General features: G+C 46.1%; 1 protein-coding gene across 1 annotated transcript in view; it reads right to left on the bottom strand.

The window, feature by feature from the left end:
* Positions 1-15,070, bottom strand: part of cntfr (ciliary neurotrophic factor receptor) — a 286,782-nt gene that overhangs the window by 192,437 nt on the left and 79,275 nt on the right. The window contains exon 2 of the mRNA XM_052117628.1: positions 1,234-1,315. Within this exon, the coding sequence (XP_051973588.1) occupies positions 1,234-1,315 (82 nt within the window). The remainder of the gene's footprint in view (positions 1-1,233; positions 1,316-15,070) is intronic.

The following is a 15,070-nucleotide window of genomic DNA, read 5'->3' as shown; positions in this document are numbered from 1 at the left end:
AAATCATTATCTAAGGACACAGATTATTTACTCTAGTCATTACTGGATGATATAATATGTATAAGTATCTTTCATAGAGCCTACAAAACACTTTTACCATGGTACAAGTCCTAAAGAGCACGTGAGTTGACAATTTTACCGGAAAAATAACATCATAGGTTTGGAAGAACATTAAACTCGCTTTTAGCGCCACACAGTGGAACTTTTACCTCAGAACTGCCTTGATACGTGTAATGAACCATGTAATATAATTTTTCAAATATGTCGCCACAGTCGCGTAATTTTAATGAGATCAGGCTGTGCACAGGCATCTTTCGACCAATGAGAATTTCAGAGAGACAGGTCTAAATGTGCTTTCGGATATATAATTAGCTGCATTCCCACTTGATTTCAAACTGTCCTAAGTCTCTCCACACACCCCAAAATGCATCTTACATAGTCATAAGCATAAAACTTTTTGTGTGACAGCTTTAAAAATGAAATATGTTTATATTTGACTGTTAACTGTTAAAGTGTGGCATTTTCACTTATCCTGGAGCATTTCACTTTCAGTGTGGATAGACAAATTACTTGTCGCTGGAAACTTGTGTTGCTCCTGGTTAGGAAAAAAACCTAATATCGTGTTGCATCCAGCTTGGATAATAACCAAAGAAACGACAACAGCTTACGAAACAAGGCTGCTTCGCTAGCACATCCACCCCGCTGTCTCACAAAATGACATTGAATTGGAATGCAGAAACGACATAGCTGCTTATTCACCCAAGCATGAGTGAACCCATCACAGACAGCAAGATAATGTGTCGGCTCCAAACTTAGACACACACACACACACACACTCTGAGGATTACTTTGTTCTGGAGCTCTAGTTTTTGACCCAGTGACAGACTAGTCTCTGTGTCTCCGGGTGGCCAGGCCATGCGTTAAACAGCCTTCACACACTTACATACACACACCCCTCCCCACAGTCAGGTGATACTGACCCATCGCTAACACTGTGACTCTTCTGTTCCACCCAGACATACAGATAGAGAGTGAGAGAGAGAGAGAGTGAAAGCAAATAAAATGACAAGTAATCAGAAGGAAGGCAGAAAACATGACCAGAAGCAAACAAAACAATCCCTAATTACGAAAGACCCCCATGATCTCATTAAGAAATTGTCTTGTCTGTCTGTAAAGCACAGAAGGTACTGAGACCCACAACAGATGGATGAAGTATCTGAAATGTGGACTTACCTTGCTGGCTGCGCCTTTGGGCATACACCACCACCACGGCTGCAAGTACCACACAGCAGAAGGATGTCACAATGTTTGCCATCTGTGGAGACACACACAGAGGTAGAATGTAAGGCTTCTGGCCTGCCTGAGAGAAACTAGACAACACTGATGCCAAGACAGTATGAGTACAGTTTCCTCCCTATCTCTCTTTCTCTCTTTCACTCTCTCTCTCACTCAGTTTTTCTCTCCTTCCAATGTCTCTGCCTCCCGATTCCCCGCCCTACTCCTCTCTCTCTCTCTCTCTCTCTCTCTCTCTCTCTCTCTCCTTCTCTCTTCCTATTTTATGGTGTCTCATCAGTAGAATCAGTGTCCTCAGGGACTGGTATCCCCTCTCCCCCACTGGCCCTGGGATGGAGAGACCAAGATGAGAAAAGAGAAGGGGGAAAGACAATGCCAGACTGTTTGGATTATTGTAAAGTCCTTCAAGTTCTTTTTTCTTACCCCATTTCATTCACAAACTCTCTTATAACCCGAGGAAATGTTCTTTGCTCAATGGTAACTCTTCAGCTCAGGAGACTTAAGGTGGTGCAAGCAATTTTTTCAGATTATGATGCATCAAATGCCCCTATTACCAGACAGATATTTCTGAAATAGGTCTCTTGAGATATCTCTTTGACAGCCTCTAGACTCTGTAAACAGCAAAACTCAGAAAGGTAGCCAATAAGAAACTCTCTCTTTCTCTCTCTCTCTCTCTCGCTGTCAATAATTGTCTCTAGTTGGGTTTGCTTATGTAATGGGAGCCAGCTGGTATGTGATTGCTGTACTGTATGTGTAAACCTCACTCCCCTGGCCTCAAGAGGCACACTAGCGACTGACGCAAGAGGATGTAGCCTTTAGACTCTTCGTTAGCATGCCTGCCTCCCATGCCATCTGACGCCAGTTCAAATCCCGCCCAGAGCGGGTCAAGCAGAACAGGTTACAACGGTGCAGTGAGTGTCACCATTCCTACTCGAACCGTTGATCCCCCGCATTGGAGACGGACGCTAGCAAGAAGGCTATAAAAGCCTTGGCCTCTAGCCTTGGTCGCTAGTGTGTCTCTTAAGGCCAGGACAGTGAGGTTTACACACTGCACAGCTATCACATACCAGCTGTCTAATTTTACACTCACCCCCCTAAACCTCACTTTCATTCAGGTCCCAACACCAGTGTAACCAGTCCAGCTCAACCTGCTCCAAGCGGGATTCGAACCTGTTTCAGCCAGCATGGGAGGCAGGCCTGCTAACGAGTAGGCTAAGGGCTACAGCCTCTAGTGTCAGTCACTAGTGCGCCTCTTGAGGCCAGAGAAGTGAGGTTTACACATACCGTGTAGCTATCACATACCAGCTAGCTCATGTTACACTTACATCTGGTTGGTTGACATGCCTGTAGAGGTGAGGGTTTTGGTGAGAGTGCATGAGGTTTTGCATGACATTCCAAAAAATCATAGAGTATGTAGTTTTATTTAAAGGTACAGTATCAATTTTGGCATCATTTGTGGCACCAAACGGAATTGCGAAAATAAGTCTGTCCCTCGAAACTGACATCACTGGTTGTGCCAATGATGCTACACTATGTCTAGGTCAAGGACTTCTGAAACATCGGATGGCAGGGTTTTATATTTATGAGTAAAATTTTACCTGATTTGTTAAGGGTTGGGTTATAGTTTACCTGACCTATCAGGTACATCTTTTCTAATTAATATTACTGAAATGTCCAATGAGGTACAGCTTTCTTCAGGAATATAAACGAGTCTTACCCTGATATCCCACATTTCGGAAATGTTGTTGTCTTTAAGTCGGGGTATAGAGCTATACAATGAATGTTGATTGTATAGCTTACATAATTTTGCCGTGGAAAAATCTGATGAGAAATGCTATTAATTTTTTAATATGTGATGTTTCTTTTCTATGGCTTTACGAACATTTCAGCTTCTGAAAACTTCACAGATTTAAAATAAGGACAAAAAAAAACACATTCTAGAGTAATAATACCAATGAATCTCTCCAAGCACACGGAATTTAAAACATGAAAAAGCAACACAAAAAGCAAGACAGCAAATATTCATAACCGGTGAATGAAAAAACTTTCCTGGATGGATACACACATCAAGCCAAGAATTGAATACAAGAAGAAACATTTTTGAACGCCGGTTTAATTGTCTCTTGTGATCCAACGGTATTTATTCGTTTAAGCCAAACAGGGTATTATAACAAACTCCATTATCAGGATGGTTAACTTGCTAAGGGAAATATATACACGCTTTATTTATGTATTTAACATTGTTATCACAAAACCGCCTGACTAATATTGCAGAACGTAGCTCGTTTAGAGCGAACGTTCCTTGTTATTGCTGGCAAGAACAGACTCACTTTTGTCTAGAGTTGAAGATGTAAGTGAGAGTGATGTACATATAATATTTGTTCAATACTTTTATTAATGCAGGCGTTTAATGTGTTTGATGTTTGCTTTTTGTCAGCTACTTATTATGTTCTGATTTATGGGTCTGCATACTAAGAGTGTCTTTTATCAACACACTGTATTTACCCAGTATTCATCACTCACTAAACACAGGGTTCACATTCACACACGTCAACATGTGAGAGCAAACTATTTTCTTTGTTTGATCGATGTTGTACATGAAAATCTATATTGTACGATTTGTTGAATAACTTCTTGAGTCATTCCATGAAAGGAGTATCTTTTATGTCCATACTTTTGATAAAGTGCACTAAACACAAAAATCTGCTACAAAGCTTTATTAATACTTTATTAATATTATATAAACTATTAAAACATGATTTCATGAATGTCTGTATAGCCAAGCATAGAAAATATATTTAACATATTTATAAAGTATTATTATTATTAATTATAATAATAATAATAATAATAAAAATAAAAATATTAAACCAAAAATGTCCATGCATTGCTTTACCGATTCACACTAGGTCACTCCAAAATATATATAGTAATTAATTAATTAATTAAGAATACAACAACTACTATTACTACTAATAATAATATGAATAATAATAATATTTTTTTTTAACAAACAATAAAATCCCTATGTGTGTATATATATATATATATATATATATATATATATATATATATATATATATATACACACACTCACCTAAAGGATTATTAGGAACACCTGTTCAATTTCTCATTAATGCAATTATCTAATCACATGGCAGTTGCTTCAATGCATTTAGGGGTGTGGTCCTGGTCAAGACAATCTCCTGAACTCCAAACTGAATGTCAGAATGGGAAAGAAAGGTGATTTAAGCAATTTTGAGCGTGGAATGGTTGTTGGTGCCAGACGGGCCGGTCTGAGTATTTCACAATCTGCTCAGTTACTGGGATTTTCATGCACAACCATTTCTAGGGTTTACAAAGAATGGTGTGAAAAGGAAAAACATCCAGTATGCGGCAGTCCTGTGGGCAAAAATGCCTTGTTGATGCTAGAGGTCAGAGGAGAATGGGCCGACTGATTCAAGCTGATAGAAGAGCAACTTTGCCTGAAATAACGACTCGTTACAACCGAGGTATGCAGCAGAGCATTTGTGAAGCCACAACACGCACAACCTTGAGGCGGATGGGCTACAACAGCAGAAGACCCCACCGGGTACCACTCATCTCCACTACAAATAGGAAAAAGAGGCTACAATTTGCAAGAGCTCACCAAAATTGGACAGTTGAAGACTGGAAAAATGTTGCCTGGTCTGATGAGTCTCAATTTCTGTTGAGACATTCAGATGGTAGAGTCAGAATTTGGCGTAAACAGAATGAGAACATGGATCCATCATGCCTTGTTACCAGTGTGCAGGCTGGTGGTGGTGGTGTAATGGTGTGGGGGATGTTTTCTTGGCACACTTTAGGCCCCTTAGTGCCAATTGGGCATCGTTTAAATGCCACGGCCTACCTGAGCATTGTTTCTGACCATGTCCATCCCTTTATGGCCACCATGTACCCATCCTCTGATGGCTACTTCCAGCAGGATAATGCACCATGTCACAAAGCTCGAATCATTTCAAATGGTTTCTTGAACATGACAATGAGTTCACTGTACTAAAATGGCCCCCACAGTCACCAGATCTCAACCCAATAGAGCATCTTTGGGATGTGGTGGAACGGGAGCTTCGTGCCCTGGATGTGCATCCCACAAATCTCCATCAACTGCAAGATGCTATCCTATCAATATGGGCCAACATTTCAAAAGAATGCTTTCAGCACCTTGTTGAATCAATGCCACGTAGAATTAAGGCAGTTCTGAAGGCGAAAGGGGGTCAAACACAGTATTAGTATGGTGTTCCTAATAATCCTTTAGGTGAGTGTATATATATATATACACACAGTGCATTCAGAAAGTATTTAGACAACCTTTTTTACATTTTGTTATTTTGCAGTCTATTGTATGCTAAAATGCTATAAATAAAAATAATAGTAAAAACACTTGTCTATATAAGGTCTCACAGCTGAAAATGCATATCAGAGCAAAAACCAAGCCATTTTTGGATTGTAGTGAGGTACATTTCTGGGGAAGGCTACAAAAAAACTTGGGCTGCATTGAAGGTTCCCAAGAGCACAGTAACCTTCATAATTCTTAAATGGAAGAAGTTTGGAACAACCTGGACTCTTCCTAGAGCTGGCCGCCTGACTAAACTGAGCAATCGGGGAAGAAGGGCCTTGGTAAGAGATGTGACCAAGAACCCGATGGTCACTCTGGTTGAGCTCCAGAGATCATGTGTGGAGATGGGAGAAACTTGCAAAATGACAACCATCAATGCAACACTCCACCGATCTGGGCACCGAAGTCTCTCTTTAGTCCAAGACACATGATAGCCTGCTTGGAAGGACTCTCAGACTGTGAGAAACAAGATTCTCTGGTCTGACTAAATGAAGATTGAGCTGTTTGGCCTCAATTCCAAGCATCATGTCTGGAGCAAAATTAGGCACCACTCATCACCTGCGCAATACCATCCAGCAACGGTGAAGCATGGAGGTGGTAGCATCATGCTGTGTTCAGCATCATGTGTTTTTCAGATGCAGGGGCTGGGGGATAGGTCAAGGGTTTAAGGAAGGCAAAATACAGAGATATCCTTAATGAAAAACTGGCCCAGAGCACTCAGGACCTCAGACTGGGCCAAAGGTTCACCTTCCAACAGGACAATGACCCTAAGCACACAGCCAAGACAATGCAAGTGTGTCTTAGGGACAACTCTGTGAATGTCCTTGAGTGGCTCAGCCAGAGACTGGAGTTAAACTCAATCAAACATCTCTGGAGATATCTGAAAATGGCTGTCCACTGATGGTTCCCATCCAACATGACAGAGCTTGAGAGGATCTGCAGAGCATAATGGCAGAAAATCCCCAAATCCAAGTGTGCATAGCTTGTCGCATTATACCCAAAAATACTTAAGGCTGTAATCGCTGCCAGTGGTGCTTCAACTATGTACTGCGTTAAGGGTATGAATACTTTTTTTATAAAAAAATGTTTTGTTTTATACATTTGCTAAGTTATCAAAAATCTGTTTTTTGCTTTGTTATTATGGGGTATGGAGTGTAGATTGATGTGGAAAAAAATTATTTAAAGTATTTTAGTATAAGGCTGCAACATAACAAAATGTAAAAACAATGAAGTGTTTATATATATATATATATATATATATATATATATATATATATATATATATATATACACACACACACACAACAGTTAGTTCTGTTCCTCGAATCTGATTGGACGAGAGATGTTCCATGAGCACTGATGGTCTGACACCATCAGCACTCGGACGTGTTCATGCCATTCTAAACTAAAGTGTAAGAGCTGTTCAGATGTGTTAAGAGCTACAGTTTTTCTTCTCATTACATATGTTAGCCAGCAGGTGGTGGCAAAAGATAATTTATGAGCCAGTTAGGTGATGTAAAGTGAATCCGCATTAGCTAGTGTCTGCATAATACAGCTCTTCATGATCGCTCTTCTAACTACTACTAAAGCTAGGAAATAGCTTTAAATGGCTTTAAACTAACAACTTCAGCATTATGGCTCATCACAGCTGAGAGACACAACAGATTGATTAATTACACAATGGGTGCAGTTTAAAAAGGCGGAGGACATTGCGGTTTCTATAGTAATCGACTCTTGCGCACCAACTACCGTAAAATAGGGAGAATTACCCCCATTTGGTCGCTATTTTTCCAAAGAGAAAGCTGATCTTCAGAAAGCTGACGGCATCTCTGCTTGGGAGTGGCAACAGGTGAACACACATGCTTCGTCTCTTTCTCTCTCTCTTTCACTCACACACATTCATCCTTGTTTATCCAATAACTTGTTTGAAACTAAGTTGTTATACTATTTCTGAAGTGACATTTTTGAATTACTAACAAAGGCTTGGACGCATCATTTGGTTTGAACCAGCAACAGCAGATTCTGATCCGTCACGTGAGAAAGTATTTCCATGCACAAATGAGTTTTTATGGCCGTACTCAGGATTTACACATTTTTAAAAAGTAGTTGTTCATTGAACTGTTCTATATATGCAATATCACAATCTCAATTGTGCTATATGGCCCTAAATCAGCACTGCTGTGATTACCTACGGCACTCGATCTGTGGCCGAATCACAGCAGTGCTGATGTAGGGCCATATCGCACAATTGAGAGTGTGATATTGCATATATACAACAGTATATTTTGAACATGACATTATGAAGAGGAAGTGAAATCACCTGAGTTTTCAGAAACTCAAGTTCAAAAGGGTCGAGCTCAACTCTAATTTGATATTCATAATTTGTTGATTTTCATGCTTGCCTCAATTAATCAAGCATAATATATCCATTACATCACATTAAATAGACAGAAACAGTGTTTATTTAGTTGTTTTTACTATTTATAGAAAGGCCATTTTGTTGATTAGTTGATTCTTAAATGCTTCTGACAAGAGGCCATAACCTGCCTAAAATTGTACAAAAATCGACTAAATCATCTATAACCAAAACACAGTTGCACCAGTTTCATAGAACAACTCCTTTGTATTTGATTTTCTCTGTGTGTTTCTCATCTAAAATCCATCAGAAATATTGTAAGAGCTGCAGGGTGCAATTAATGGATGTTTCGTGTTTAATTCAGCAAGTATGTACAAATTCAATTTATGGTCAAAAAGTGTTTCAGTGTTTTTAAATGTTCAATAACCATCTGCTCATAAAACCGTAACTTTTCTCTCCACTCTGTTGAGATTCTTGAGCAAAGTAGAGAAATACTTTAGTCTATTGACTGACACTTCATATTTATTCCAGCACTTGAGAAATAAAAGTGGACTGACAGGAATGAAATTAAAATGGTATCTTTCTGTCAGTTCTTCAGAATTTCTCCCATTTCTGGCGGCCATAAGTAGCATTTAGCCCATCAAACTGGAGAACAATACGTTTGATATCTGACAGCTCAGGATCCGTTTCTTAATGACACCCCTTGGCACTGCAGATTTTTTAATAATGCGGCTCAATCGAGAAGCATTTTGATTGCCTTTATCTCCTGTCTTATTTATTTATTCATTTCTTATTTATGACCTTTTTCGCTGAATAGATTCATTTCTCTCGCTGGTTAATTAAACTATATAATTCATCCTTGGTGCTGAATGATTTTTTTGTTTTTTGTAGCCATCTCAGGTTTCTTGTGATGTCTTATAACAATTGCATTTAAATTGGAAAGCTTGAGCTGAATATCGGTATGAAGTATCACAAAACAGTAGCAGCTAGAAAAATCCCACTACACCTTTGACTGACAGATGGACTGAAATTGCAAAAATACTTTTTATTATCTGTTTTATTTTTCCTCTTCCCTTCAGAAAAATCCCTTAACTTGCCAAAGTGTTCTCCATTATGAACTTTTGTGGCCTAAAGGATATGGAGATTGGTCTACATGTTGAATACTAATAGCACAGCCAGTGGCGCTAACCTTTGAAAATCTACAGTTGCATATTAATGCATTCTTATAGAGAGTGCTGGAAGTGAACGCAATCTCCCTAGAAGTGAATGTAAGTAAGTATCTGAAGTATATAAAGTCCTGTGGTTTTTAGACTACAGCAGAGCCCTATAGAGTCTAACACTTGAGCTTCTTATGATTTACGAGTTTAAAATCAGTTTATGATTATATAAGTTCTGTGCTGTTTTTTTTAAATGCATCAAATGCTCTGAATGTTGACATGCACATTTAATACTTTTATCCTTACGAACTAGAAAACAGTAAGTGACTTTCATTCAAAATCATATGTGGTATCACTGTATTGCATATACATTTATCATTATTTTGAGACCAATCGGGTTGGATACTAGGACTGGACGCAATAGCTAAAAACATATTCTTCATAGTCTTCATATTTTGCAGTTTTTAAGTATATAAAAAATGTAAAATATGTATTTGTTTTTCTAAAATGGGGTGATTATTTCTTTCAACTGGAAGAACGTCAAGGTTACGTATGTAACCTCCGTTCCCTGATGGAGGGAACGAGACGTTGTGTCAGAGAAGCGACACTAGGGGTCTCTCTTGAGCGCCGATATTCACCTCTGGACTATGAAAAAAGGCCAATGAGAGTTGGCAACCAGTATTTGCATGTCCCGCCCCGGACATCACGGGTATTTAAGCGGCGCAAATACGGGAGTTCATTCAGGATTTTTCTGAGGAGCGGAAATGGTCCGGCCACAACAGTGGCTCGGCTCAGCGACATGGCAGGGGAGACACAACGTCTCGTTCCCTCCATCAGGGAACGGAGGTTACATACGTAACCTAGACGTTCCCCTTCTGTCGCTCTCTCCACGTTGTTTCAGAGAAGCGACACTAGGGGTCCACTTATAAAAGCGCCATGCGCTGAGCCGTGTACGTGAACTGCTGATACAGGAGTGAGCAGGATTCCTTATCGTTACCCTGGAGGGGAACAAGGTGCTGGCCACCAACCTGGGAACGGGCCAAGCCTGGCCGGGCCTCTTTTCTCTCTATGTTTCTCGCATAGAGCAACTTAGGCAGGGGCCCTTACACGCATTGAGGGAAGGGGGTCTTAGCCCTTATTCAGGGCGGAGAAGACCCTGTGGAGGCCATGTTTAAGTGGCAAAACCATCAGAGGCCTGCTTAGGGCCTATGTGGAAAAGTCGGTGCGGTGGTGGATCCAGCCTATAGAGGGGGGAACATACAGCACGGCAGCCGAGGCAGCCATGACTGCCTAAGGGAAACATGGGAGTCAGCTCGCCAGAGGGGACAGAACCGTGGTGTTACACACAGGGGGAGTCCGAAGGAGGCCTTACCTGTGGAGCACCTATACCAGTACAGGGTAGCTTACGGTACCCACAGTGGCTTGGGTCAGCGAGTTGCTCCGCTGAACTGCGACCCACGAGGGCTAGGGAGGAATCGACCAGTGTCCCAAACCTGAGATCTCCTGGGAATGAAGGCGCACTGTTTCCCCTGGTTAGGGGAAGGAGCTAGGTGCAAGCGATTCACCTGGTCAGATCGTGGGCGTGCCACCGAGTTCTCACGGGCTCGGTACCTGAGAGAACACAGGGCGATACTGACTCAACTTCGGAGATTGTAGAATCTCGCAAAAGTGTTAGGTGTTGCCCAGCACGCTGCTCTACAAATGTCTTCTAGGGCAGTGCCCCTAGCCAGTGCCCATGAGGGCGCTTAACACTCCTGGTGGAGTGAGCTCGGACCCGCAAGGGGGCACGGCCTGGGTGTGATAAGCCAGGAAATGGCGTCGAAAACCCAGTGGGCGAGTCTCTGCTTGGAGACAGCATTCCCTTTCTGCTGTCCCCCAAAGCAGACGAAGAGCTGCTCAGAGCGTCTGGTGCTCTGTGTGCGGTCCAGATAAATACGTAAAGCACGTACTGGACACAGCAGTGAAAGGGCTGGGTCTGCCTCCTCCTGGGGCAGCGCTTGTAGGTTCACTACCTGATCCCTGAAGGGCGTGGTAGGAACCTTGGGCACATAGCCCGGTCGCGGTCTTAGGATCACGAAAGTATCTGCCGGACCGAACTCCAGGCAAGCATCGCTAACAGAGAATGCATGCAGGTCCACGACCCTCTTGATGGAAGCGAGCGCGATCAGCAGGGCAGTCTTGAGAGAGAGGGCCCTGAGTCCAGCTGAGTCAAGCGGCTCGAAGGGGTGTCTCTGGAGGCCCGTAAGGACGACCGAGAGATCCCAGGAGGGAACAGGTTAGGCGGGAGGGAGTTATCCTCCGGGCACCTTTTAGGAACCTGACGATTAAGTCGTGCTTACCAAGAGACTTGGCGTCTACCGTGTCGTGGTGGGCCGCAATAGCGGCGACATACACCTTGAGGGTGGAGGGGGACAGCCTCCTCTCCAGCCTCTCCTGAAGAAACACGAGCACTGACCTAACTGCGCACTTCTGCGGGTCTTCGGCTCGGGAAGAACACCAGTCCGTGAACAGACGGCACTTTAGAGCGTAGAGATGCCTGGTAGAGGGGGCTCTGGTTTGATTGATTGTATCTATGACGGTCGGTGGTAGGCCGGCTAGATCTTCTGCATCCTGTCCAAGGGCCAGACGTGGAGGTTCCAGAGGTCTGGGTGCGGGTGCCAGAGCATGCCCCTTCCCTGAGAAAGAAGGTCCTTCCTCAGGGGAATCCGCCAGGGAGGGGCTGTCGTGAGGAGCATGAGGTCCGAAAACCAAGTCCGGGTAGGCCAGTAAGGGGCTACCAGAATGACTTGCTCCTCGTCCTCCCTGACCTTGCATAGCACCTGTGTAAGAAGGCTCACTGGGGGGAATGCCACAGGCCAGCTGTGTGCCAACGCGTCTGCCCCGAGGGGAGCCTCTGTCCGGGCATACCAGAGCGGGCAGTGGGAGGTTTCATGGGAGGCAAACAGGTCTACCTGAGCCTTGCCGAACTGGTCCCAAATCAGCTGGACCGACTGGGGGTGGAGCCTCCACTCTCCGCCGGGCAAGCTTTGTCTTGACAGCGCGTCCGCTATCACATTGAGGTTGCCGGGGATGTGAGTGTCATGCAGTGACTTGAGTCGCTGCTGACTCCAAAGGAGGAGACGACGGGCGAGCTGTGACATGTGGAGGGGCGTGCTCCGCCTTGGCGGTTTATGTAGGCTACGACCGTGGTGCTGTCTGTCCTGACTAGGGCGTGTTTGTTCGAATTAGCGGGAGAAACTTCTGCAGGGCCAGAAAAACAGCCAGCAGCTCTAGGCAGTTGATGTGCCAGCGCAGCGGCCTCGGTTCCACCGGCCTGCGACTCTGGCGCCCGTTGCATCTGGCGCCCAACCCAATTTGGAGGCGTCGGTTGTGACCAGAACGCGTCGGGACACCTGCTGCAAGGGTACTCCTGCCCTTAGGAAGCAGAGGTCTGTCTCTGTCCAGGGTTTGAAGGTTTGGCGGCAGGCAGAGGTAACTTTTATGTTGTGCGTGCCGCGGCGCCATGCTCATCTCGGGACTCGAGTCCGGAGCCAGTGCTGAAGTGGTCTCATATGCATCAACCCCAGCAGCGCGGCCACCGTGGAGGATGCCATATGCCCCAGGAGCTGTTGGAAACGTTTTGGCTTGAAGAAAGCGAGGCATTTCAGCACTGACTGAGAACGCTCGTTGGATAGACGTGCTGTCATTGGGACTGAGTCTAACTCCAGACCGAGATAAGAGATGCTCTGGACCGGAGAGAGCTTGCTCTTTTCCCAGTTGACCTGAAACCCCAAACGGCTGAGGTGGCTGAGCACCTGGTCTCTGTGTGAGCATAGTAACTCTCAGGAGTGGGCCAGTATGAGCCAGTCGTTGCGGTAATTGAGTATGCGTATGCCGGCTTCTCGGAGCGGAGCAAGAGCTGCCTCTGCGACTTTCGTGAAGACGCGAGGGGACAGAGACAGGCCGAAGGGGAGGACTTTGTACTGATACGTCTGGCCGTCGAATGCGAACCTTAGGAAGGGGCGGTGTCCTGGGCGAATTGAGACGTGGAAGTACGCGTCCTTCAGGTCTACCGCTGCGAACCAATCTAGATGCCGGACGCCAGATAGAATTTGTTTCTGGGTGAGCATTTTGAACGGGAGTTTTTACAAGGTCCGATTGAGAACTCGCAGGTCCAAGATCGGTCGTAAGCCGCCGCCTTTCTTGGGTACAACAAAGAAAGGGCTGTAGAAACCCTTCTTCGTTTTGGTTGGAGGGACCGGCTCTATCGCGTCCTTTAGTAAAAGGGAGGCGATTTCTTCGCGCAGGGAGAGGGCATGTTGGCCGTGTACTGCGGAAAAATGTACGCCCACGAAGGGGGCGGAGACCTGGCAAACTGAATTGCGTAACCAACTCGAATGGTCCGGTGCAGCCAGCGTGATGGGTTGGGCAGTGAGAGCCACGCCTCTAAACTCCGTGCTAGGGGCACCAAGGGTACGGGTTTTTTGGATGTACCCGGCGGGGCTTCACAGCGGTGCGGAACAGGTAACGCGGCGTCGGGAGGCAACGTGGCGTACCGAGGCTCTGGTGCTGAGAATGAACTCAAAGCACTTACCTTGCTCCGCGCACCCGGCAGGCGGTACGTGACTGAGGAGGAGGTCTGATGTTGGCGTCCTCTGGACTCGTCTGAACCGGCCGGCCGGGGAACAGTCGTGGCGCTGAAGGCGGGGACACCGCGTCCATGGAGCCGGGACTGTTGAGGCCTGAAAGCAGAGTGCCGTGAGAATGGCATTTGCGGGCCATGTGCCCCAGAGACAAAGGAAATAGCTCTTTTATTGAGAATCTGGGCACCGCAGCCCGTGTTAGGGGGTGCGGCAAATGAAAAAAACAAAGGATTCTCCTCCCGGCCCTCCACCGGGGGACGGAGCGGTCTTACCACCTCCGGAGCTAACGTCTTGGGCTCTGGGTGCGTTGTCTCAGGAGCGCCTGGGAGCCTTCCGGGTCCTCGAGGGGGTCCGTGAGACAGGGGGCATGCGCTTCCCGCGGTTTGCTCGCCGCTGGGGCTGAGAGCTGGGCCCGGGTTGAGGCGGAGCAGGGGCTTGCCTTCTGGCCGCGGGAGGACGCCCTCGGCAGGCAGACGGGGCATGGGCCGTGGCGGCAGGCTTGCGGCGAGGCATGATGTGAGAGATGGCCTCCGTCTGCTTCTTCACCATGGAGAACTGCTGGGCAAAGTCCTCGACGGTGTCGCCGAAGAGGCCGAACTGGGAGACAGGCGCGTTGAGGAAGCGAGTCTTGTCAGCTTCACGCATCTCGACCATGTTCAGCCACAGTTGACGTTCCTGGACCACTAGCGTGGCCATCGCCTGCCCGAGTGCTTGCACTGTGACCTTCGTCGCTCTCAGGGCGAGGTCGGTCGCTGAGCGCAGTTCCTGCAGCGTGTCGGGATCAGGGCCACCCCCATGCATGTCGCGTAGTGCCTTGGCTTGGTGGACCTGCAGGAGAGCCATGGCATGCAGGGCGGAAGCGGCGTGTCCGGTGGCGCTGTAGGCCTTCGCTGTCAGCGAGGAGGTTGCTCTACAGGTCCGGGAAGGGAGTACGGGGCGACCTCGCCAGGTGGTAGGGGTACCGGAGCATAGATGGATCGCAACCGCCCTATCCACCTGGGGAATCGCCTCGTACCCATGGCGCGCTCCGCCATCGAGGGTGGCGAGGGCGGACGAGCCTGTGGTGATGTGACGAGTGGAGAGGGGTGCTCTCCACAAAGACGTCAGCTCGTCATGCACTTCCGGGAAAAACGGCACCGGGAGGGGGAGAGGGGGGCGAGGCTGTGAGCGGCGCCCAGACCCCAGGAACCAGTCGTCAAGCCGTGATGTTGTGGGGAGGATGGAGGGTTCCAATCCAAGCCCACGCTGTCGGCTGCCCGTGAAAGCA

Source organism: Xyrauchen texanus, chromosome 44 (assembly GCF_025860055.1).
Source record: "Xyrauchen texanus isolate HMW12.3.18 chromosome 44, RBS_HiC_50CHRs, whole genome shotgun sequence".
In the NCBI taxonomy this organism is placed as follows: Eukaryota; Metazoa; Chordata; class Actinopteri; order Cypriniformes; family Catostomidae; genus Xyrauchen; species Xyrauchen texanus.
The sequence above is the reverse complement of the archived record's forward strand: the minus strand, read 5'-3'. Positions and strand labels throughout refer to the sequence as shown.